This window comes from Anas acuta, chromosome 7, assembly GCF_963932015.1.
Source record: "Anas acuta chromosome 7, bAnaAcu1.1, whole genome shotgun sequence".
NCBI classification, from domain to species: domain Eukaryota; kingdom Metazoa; phylum Chordata; class Aves; order Anseriformes; family Anatidae; genus Anas; species Anas acuta.
Window position 1 is genome coordinate 16,094,315 of NC_088985.1, and position 9,121 is coordinate 16,103,435.

The 9,121-nt window shown below is 44.1% G+C and overlaps 1 protein-coding gene and 1 long non-coding RNA gene across 13 annotated transcripts in view; one reads left to right on the plus strand and one right to left on the minus strand.

The window, feature by feature from the left end:
* The window catches only part of LOC137859935 (dual specificity protein phosphatase 13B-like), a 26,526-nt gene extending 17,873 nt beyond the window's left edge, over positions 1-8,653 (plus strand). For 4 of the 7 annotated variants that reach the window (XM_068689524.1, XM_068689527.1, XM_068689526.1 and 1 more), the window contains 3 exons: positions 4,458-4,665; positions 5,793-6,013; positions 7,518-8,653. In XM_068689524.1, coding sequence (XP_068545625.1) covers positions 4,458-4,665; positions 5,793-6,013; positions 7,518-7,744 — 656 coding nt within the window. In that variant the 3' untranslated portion in view covers positions 7,745-8,653. The remainder of the gene's footprint in view (positions 1-4,457; positions 4,666-5,792; positions 6,014-7,517) is intronic. The other 3 variants (XR_011098673.1, XR_011098674.1, XM_068689525.1) reach the window with 3 other exon arrangements.
* Positions 1-9,121, minus strand: part of LOC137859938 (uncharacterized) — a 39,602-nt gene that overhangs the window by 23,657 nt on the left and 6,824 nt on the right. For all 6 annotated transcript variants that reach the window (XR_011098679.1, XR_011098677.1, XR_011098678.1 and 3 more), the window contains exons 3-7: positions 7,932-7,981; positions 7,496-7,754; positions 3,234-3,464; positions 2,358-2,489; positions 475-557 (exon numbers count right to left, since the gene is read on the minus strand). This is a non-coding gene — a long non-coding RNA (uncharacterized lncRNA). The remainder of the gene's footprint in view (positions 1-474; positions 558-2,357; positions 2,490-3,233; positions 3,465-7,495; positions 7,755-7,931; positions 7,982-9,121) is intronic.

Below are 9,121 nucleotides of genomic sequence, written 5' to 3' on the forward strand. Positions count from 1 at the left end.
ATAAAAGGCCATAATATATGATGCAGTCAGCCAAGAAAGCAATATTGCTCTGCCATGTGCGCGGTCTATACTGAGACGAGTCCAGGATCTCATTTCAAAATTCCCATAGGTTCCTCATTTAAACCATCAGCCGTAACCTGCTTCTCATTTTCAATACCACTTGGTATTAGAGCTGCAGCGAACTGCTGGTGAGAGATTCTAATTCCTGCAAACAAGCCCCTGTAGGCTTGCAAGGAAAACAGAGAGTTTCCCCCCTCAGTTGCCTGCTAGGTTCCCATCTGGCTGTTTTAACTCTGCTATTGCTTTTAAATGCGCCTGTTTCTGTGCATGAGGCTTTCAGCTCCACCTCAGGAGACTCCTGGGTTCTCTTAGCATCGGATTCTGGCCAAAATGTAGAGACACAGATTGGGTCTTCTTAACAAAAAAGAAGATCAGGTTTCACATTACAGTATCTGAAAGATTAATTCAACTTACACGATCATTTCCCTGTGAACCACGCTTCTTTCCATCTGGATTTTTCCATCAGGAGGACAAAGAGCCATAGTGTTAAGCACTACCTGAGAGAAAAGCACAAGGAGTGTAAAAGATGTGTGTAGGGATGCCTGGTCAGAGAAAAAGAGAAAAAAAAAACAGGGTAGAGAACAATTTAAAAATGTATCATCATGCCTTTTTTGTTTGTTTTTCATGCAAATTATATTCTGATCTCATTCTCTAGTATTTTGCACCATTTCGTCTGTTGGTTTTTGTTTCAGGGAGTTTAGGATATTTGGCTGCTGGAGCCTTCTGTGTCATGTTACTGTTATCTAGTGCTTGCGCTATTGTGGTAACCAAATGTCCACCCAAAGCCAGTGCTCTGCAGTGCCTGAGGCTACCAACCACCTAATGTAAGACCTTGTTACTGAAAGACACCTGTCCCCATCCAGGCTGTCATCACTGCCACAAGCAGAGCCAGGCCAGCTGAGAAATGCTAACACAAGAGACAGAGGAAAGATAACGTGAAGGTGGTTAGGGCAGGGCCTGGGGCTCAGCTGCTGCCCTGCCACGGGCTCCTCTTGGGACTTCAGAGAGATGTTCAGCCTCTCTGCAGCTCAGTTCTGGCTTTAGGAGACGTGGAAGCAACCATGGCAAAATGGCATCAGGCCTTCCCCATCACAGAAGTGAACGTGAAAGCTGCTCAATTAGTCTGTGTGCATGTTTAGTTGCACAAAATGTGTTTTTCTCAGCCAGGAACAAGCCACTTCATCTTGTTTTCATACTTTAAAAGATTTTATGCAATGATAAAATAAAACTCCCAAACAAAAAATAATTCTTAATAGAAAAAATGGAATTGGACTTTTTTTTTCTTGAAATACGAAAACGAACTATTTCAACCCCATCAATACTGGAATATTTCCTCTTCCCCCATCCCCCCCCCCAGGAATTTGCTGAGTTTTATAAGACTGGAATCTGCAAGTCCAACACAAATCTGTTAAATGCTTTGGACAATTCTAGTCAGCGGGGGCTGTGCATTTATTTTCTTTGCCAGAAAAAAAATTATCTTGCATAGAAAATGGCAATTTTTTCTAGTACAGTGGGAAGAAGAAAAAGGGAAGGGAGGGAAGAAGTACAATGCTCCCTAGCTTGCATGGACTAGGTCTCTGCAGAAAGTGCTAGTGACCTTGTAAGACTGATTTTTCTTCCTGATACAAAGGATTATGCCATCCTCCAGTTACTGTTTCCAGCTAGAGCAGCTTCTGCGAGCCACCCAGAGGGGGAAGTGTGTAGAGTAACGTGATCAGTGGCAGCACTTCTGCTAACTTTGCAGTATCTTGAAGTAGAAGGGGGTGGGGAGAAAACCCTCAGCAAAATCCCTGGTCCTCAATTAAAAATTTCATATTACCTTCCTCATTAGTCCAATCATCTGGTATAGTTATTTCCAAGCTTATCCTGAAGGCCCCGCGGAGTCATTCCATTTCAAGGCCAGCACGGAGCGGAGCGGAGCGGCATGGCTGGGAGGAGCTGTGCTGCACGTTGAGATGAGGAGCTCACTTGTCTGCTATTAGTCACAGGAAGCAAGTAACGCTGACGCGCTTTTTGGGAAGAGGATTGCTGTATGAAAGGGAGCTCTGTTGCAAAGCACCTTGCTGGCTGCAGCGGCTGGAGACGCCTGTTAAGTTTCACCATCACCAAGAGATCTCAGTTCTAGCAGGCCAAGAGAATCTCCCCAAAGTCAGGTCTTGAACAAGAGGCCTAGCGATGCCACCTCTTCCCCTCTCCCTGCAAATCATCTCCATTACCGTAACAACCTGACAGATTAAACAGGAGCTTAAAGCAATGGGGAGCTACGACAAATGAAAGTTTAGGAACCATCTGCTTACCTCCACAACTTCAGCTTTTTAACATCTGCAGCGTCTGAGAGTCATACATGCTCCTTGGAAATTAGTCCATGGTCTTCTGAATCTCCAGATGTAGGAGCTCTTGATTTCCTTCTACTGCTCCAGCTTAATGTTCTGTATCAGTGAAAATACAAAGAGATCACAACAATGCTGGCAGTAGCTCTCAAGCACAGGGCATGACTTCTGCAAGGCAGTGTAACATGTAAGGCAATGCACATTATCTTTTTCTGTGCTATTCTTCATGCTAATCTGTGCTGGGAGCACACAACATATTCCTTTACTAAAGCTCTTGGTGTTACATGCCCTGAAAAATTTGTAGGCTTTTTTCCCTATTCCTTCTTTACTTTCCTGAGTTACTCATATGTAGTTCTTTTCCTTCATCATTAAAGGTAAAAACCAGTTAACTTTTTTCCATCTCCCCCACCATTTTTACTGTGCTTTTCATATTTTGCTTATTAAGTAGTTACCCCAGGGAGACTTCCTTTTTATTGGAATGTACAAAAAGCTGTAGCTGCTCTTAACATTTGTGGGGAGGAGGAGGGAGAGGGGAGTGGGGAAAACAAATTTAGTCTGAGGTCACGGGAATATATGTGGTGTGATCAATAATATGCCTTGCATCATCTGAACTACTTTTTTTCCATAAGCAACAAGATATCCTCTTTTGCTTTCTGCTTATGCCTCTCATCAGCCTACGCTGTTTAAAATAACACACTTGCCTGTTCAGACAAAGTTGTTGTTGGGCTTTTGGAACAGCATCCATCTAGCTGCTGCTGCTGTGGGGCAGGGGACAGACTAGATGACTTCCAAAGATCTATTCTGGACACATAACCTTTTGCAAAATAAACACAGGCCACCCACCTCACTTTGGGAACAAGTTCTCATGTGGCTCCCACATTGATAATGGCTTTAATACCAACAAGCAACCAAACAAAGCTCATCAATGTTCTCTGGAGGCGAGAACAGCAATTCCAGATAATGAGATCCTGGCAGGGGAATGCTCCTAAAGTCTCGGAGAAGGGCCTCCTTGGATGCCTTTGAACTCTTGCTCTTGATAGAGTTCTGCTTCGGGCTGGACTGAGCCTCCTGGGTCTAAAACAGCAAACAATGTTGTAAAAGGGGCACAGGATCTACTGCAGGCTCTGTAAGGGAGCAAAACAGTCCTAGTTGGGATTCTTAATGGCAACAAAGCCAGAACTTTCAGCCTCATAATTTTCCAAAATTTATATGCTCTTTTTCCTCACATCCCAGGTAAATGCCCTACCCTTCATATGAGAGAAACAGTCTCTCTCTGGAGACAAAATAGCTATCGCCTTATTTATACAAAGTGGAACAGCTCCCAGAAGAGAGACTGAGACAGACAGACATAAGTATACTGGTACAGATGAGTGTTCAGGGACATTCACCTGAGATATACAGAAAACTAGTTGAAATTCTCTCTGTTTCTACCTATATGCACACATACATATACAACTGTATGTGTGCATGTAGATCTGCATGTATGTATATAAATACATCCATATAAATGAAAGAATAACTCTACACGCATACATTTTATGTATTTATACATATACACCATATGAATATGTCTTATATACACATCCTAAGATTTCCACCCTGGCCCTAGAAGCCTTGTGAGTTTAAGTCAGTCCGATGATTCATTCTTTCAAAAACTTCCAGTTTTAAGTAGCAAGAAGCAAGTGTGCACAAACAATCTCCAACACAAAGTGCTGGAGCTTTCCTGTATTACACTCATCAGAGCTACAGTAACAGCAATAATACCTGCACCTACGAGTTTCAGTCAATGTTGTGTTCGGGTGGCACAGGACGTTCTTTTTCAACAGCGTTACTTGACAAGAAATTAAATCATATCATCTTATGCTGCAGCCTTCTCAGGGGATGAATTACATGCTGTAGAGTCATACCACAGAGTCAATCCTGCTCTCTGGATGCTTTCAGCAACACCTGCAGGCCCTACTGCACACACCAGTTATAATAATGTAATGCTATTTGGAGGGTAATGAACAGGACTGCTTCCTAGGGAATATTATTTCTGTATGAAAATTTCCTCTTAATTCATTTCAGAAAAGCTGTCTCTGAGACAAACCGAGTGTGTGCAAGAGAGGAGCAAGATGCCTCACACCAGAGATGACTCTTCCCCAACCAGCAGTGCAGGGAGCCCAGATTCCTATGAAACACCAGCGCTAGCAGACCTCCAGCGGCTGATTTGGTTCAGAGGAGGGTCGGATAATCACGTGGACCAAGTCTGGCCAAACATTTACCTGGGAGATGCGTAAGAACATATGGTCCTATTATTAAGCTGTTATCAGTCCCTGGGAGGAGAAGGAAGGGATGTGGTGCACTGGGGACCAGCTGTTGGGTCTGTAGGAATGTTTTTACAACACAAGCTTCCAAAACTGATAACACAAGGACTTTGAATGTCATGAAAAACATGACAGACAAAAGGGTAATTTATAGTCTGAGTTGTGTTTTCTGCATTCTGTGAACCACAGCAGACTTTGGCAGGGTAAGAATTATTTGTATTCTAGACAGAAGTCTAGAAAGAACCCGTCCCAAATTAGTGTCAACTGTGAGAAGCATTATCTGCCCTGGGAACTGAGCTCTCGGGCAGCAGACAAGGCCACAGTAGCCTTCTACTCAAATACAGGAGCAGCAGGATCAGGAGCCAGATGGACAAGGACCCAAATAAAATTTGCAGTAAGGATTTTGGCAGTCCAAATCCAAACTTCTTTTCAAAGGCGGTAAAACTGAAAATATTAAGCAGGAATTTTCATGCAAATACCTCATACTCATGACTACTTCTATTTAGTGCTGTTTCCTCCTATTTAGATTACCGCAAATTACATAGATCATCAGATGGGCATAACAACAGCTCATGTTTACCAACCCTTTCTCCTCCTCTTTATATATACATCAGTCAAGGAGCACAGCTTTATGGAATAACTTCAATCCTAGTTTATGGCTGGAAAGGGGGAGAACCTGGCTGGTGAGCATGACAGAGCCGCTTCGTGTCCAAACCAGGAACAAAGTGCTGCATCTGGGAGGGTTCTCGCCCTTGCCACCCAGGCACACAACGAGTGAGAGATTAGCTGCAGATCTCATTAAACAAGTATTTGAAGTAAAATCTTGACCGCTCTATACAGTAAGCAGTGTTCCCAGGGGCTAACTGCTGGGAAGTATTTGCTCAGCTACCAGTATCCCACAGGCAAGCCTGTACTCACGCTGCTCTCCATACCACCACACCACATTTTTCATTTGCTATGTGCTTCTTCACATGTGCTGTAAGCAGGCTGCATTTCCTGCATCCTTCCCTAGAGGGAGCAGGCACCAACGTTAAACCACGATATTTTAGCAGAATGTTAGGCGTGCTGCCAATGAACCCTTCGCATCTTTCAACAGGTGGGCTGCGAGGTGCAAAACTACTCTTCAAAGCCTCAACATTACTCACATCCTTAATGCAGCAGATGGACCATACAGTATCAACACGGGAGCCAGATATTACAAAGATCTGCAAATAGAGTACTTCGGAGTAGAAGCATTTGATGATCCTTCCTTTGATTTAAGTATCTTCTTCTACGATGCTGCCAATTTCATAGGCAAAGCCTTAAACACTTCAGGAGGTAAGAGAGAGAAAAGGTTTGGGATGAAGCTTCAACGCGAGCCAATGGGGCCTCCCATTGTACTAATAGGGCTTGTGAAAGCACACACAGAGCATGGCCAGGAGGACAGGAGATGGGGCTGCTGCTCCATAGCACATGAGGAGGTGGCCACGACAAGGTGTCTGCCAGCTAGGGCTGGCAGCCCCATGCCCACCCTGCAGAAATTGCCTCCTGGCAAAGTCCGAGGGCCTGCTTGCTGTGTCTGTGCCCCCAGCACCCCGGCCAGGGCTGCAGCCTGGAGGCTCAGGCCCCGCACCGCGAGGCAGCTCTGCGCCTGCTCCCCGCTGGCACCTGGGAGCACTGGCTGACAGGCTGCACGTGCCAAAGTGCTTCACACAACCGGAGCCTGGTCCAGGCTGTCTATTAAGCTAGAGAAGCAGCACAAGTTAATGAACTAAGTCACAAGCTACGAGTCTGACCCGCAGCCTGCTGAATTTTTGTCAGCAGAGTTTGGATTAGGGCCTAGTTATCATAATTTCCATTTGTTCCAGAGCTTGCTCCGACTCTGGCTGTGAGATCTTGCTGCTTTCGCTGGAGTGCTTTATTAAATCCCTAGTTATAGCTCACACTGGGCTGCTGAGATACAGTAAATTACGAGCCCGTTTTTATAGGCAGACTGTCCTACAGAGTTTATGGGACTTGTCAATGATCACAGTCTGGGCTGGACCAAAATTTTCTGCCAAAACTGTTCCTTTTTCCACAAAAAATTACACTAATGAGTTTTGTCACAGAAAGCGTCTCCTTCCACAGAAAGTTTTGGCTATTTTAATCTGGGAACAAATATCTGAGAACCCAGAAAGTTTGGATGAGAACTGGTTTGGGAGCAGAGAAGCCAGCCTAGGTTCCTCAGCCCTGCCCTCCTGTATGGTGAGAGCTCCTCATGGGACTGGAGGCCTCTCTTGCAGGGTAATGGCCAGCAGATCCCCTGCGCACTGCTTTGTCAGCCCAAAAAGCACCCAGGAGCTATGCAGCCTGCAGGGGGATAATGCAAACATGAGGCTCTTGAACTATGTATAACTTCGCAACAACTTTTTGAAATACATGTCAGTATGGGGTGTTTAGTCTTCTACCTCTCCACAGCACTCTTGAAATCTTACATAAAAAAAGTCCATCATGCAATAACTTTGGTCAGGTAAGAACATTGATAATGCTCCATTTCCAGTATCTACCTTCAGTGCTTATGTCCGTTCTTTCTAGTGCTATTGAACATCAAGATAAGCTGTGTAAATGGCATTCTTCTCTTTGCTAAATACTGAAAGGCCTAAGCTGGATGCATATACTCAGTACGAAATACCACTTCAGCTGCAATCTATAGCACAATCTTAGGCAATCTACAAAAAAATGAGTACCCACTGAACACCACAGCTACTTTGCCAACTCATGTCTTGTAGTTTTTGTCCTCTCTGTATTCCCTTCACTTTAGAAATGCTAAAGCCTGCTCACCTCATGTCTCTTCTTTCTGCAGGTAAAGTGTTTGTGCATTGTGCCATGGGGGTAAGCCGCTCTGCATCCTTAGTGCTTGCCTTTTTGATGATCCACAAAAACATGACACTCGTGGATGCTCTGAAAACAGTGGGTTCTCACAGAAACATCTGCCCAAACACAGGGTTCCTCAGCCAGCTCCGAGACTTGGACATTAAATTAAATGAAGAGAGGAAAGGAAACAGAGAATCTGCTGGCAAAAAGTTATAAGAAAGTATTCCTAGAAGAAAGAAAGAAAGAAGACAAAACATTACTTGAGTTTCCTAAATCTCTTTCAAATGTATTACAATTGCAAACTAAGGATGTAAGTTTAAGATACACTAGAATGCATGTTATTAGTAAAAGTACATTTTACTTGATCTTCCCATTTTGCAACACCATCCTAGATTATACTTACAGTTGATTGTGTATTGTATCCTTCACTCTCCACCTTAAAACATTGCTCTGCTGGTTTAAGAAAAAAAAAAAAAAAAGATATCAGGTTCCACTTCAGAAATAGCTGCATTTCAGCAACGAGTGAAGCTCATATCACTTTATGAAGTGTTAGGCTATTTGAGGTGAAAGATGCCATATTATTTATGCTACAATAATGCTCAGAAGTTTTCTTATGAATCAGCCTCCCCCCCACCCCTTTTGCTTTCCATATCTAAAATGGTTTATATTTTGAGACTTGAATCTGGCACTAGTTAATTCTTGCTTTTACAACTGGTGGAGCCCCTGAGTTGGGGGTAAAGAGGCTGCTTAGAGGCAGAGCAGCTGGGATACAACACAAGCCACTCTTAAAGAAATGATTCCAAGTCTATTTACAGTGATTTCCTTTTGACTGTTCATCAAATAATCATTGTTTTTTTTTCTTTCATGAAAAAATCTTTGTTCAAGAGGGCACTCAAATCCTCTTCAACTTCCCTAGTAAAATTCATCCAGGAGGTGCTGTGGAAAATGCTTCTGAAGAGGAAAGTGGGTTCCAAGCTGAGGCTCCGAACAGCCACATAGGCAGTGGGAGTGGGTGCAGGAAGGAATTTGACAACAAAGTTCAAGGGATCCCAAATCTGTCTGGCAGTTCAACATCATAAAACTCATGATTTTCTTTCTCAGAAATAAAGGCCATTAGCATTGCAACATCGTGTTCTGTGGCATTTGCTTTTGTGAGGGGACTCAAGTGAAAACTGAAGGGACACAGGAACAGCAAGGGAGGTGCTGACAGGCGCCAGACTTTCATCTTTGTGTCTCTGGGCCACCATAGGAGTGCTCAATAGCTACTGTCATCTGATGGATCAGTGCTGCCTGGAAACTATGAGAGGCACATCTGGCTCTCGGTTCCCAGTGGACAAACGTTCAGAGCACAAAGCCAGCTCGGGGATGGCAGTTGTTTGCATTCCTGGTACCACACTTGGGAAGGCAGAGGCATGAATACTGCCCACCATGGCGAACCGGCTGCTCAAGAGCAGCTGAGCAATGAGGGAAAACATGCCTTGCCATTCCCAGTGCTGTCTGAAAGGCAGATTTCTGCCTTCCTGATGGACAACTCAGTGCCTTTTAAAAGTCTCTAGCAGCATCTACATCTGCTACGTAGACCACGCAATGGGA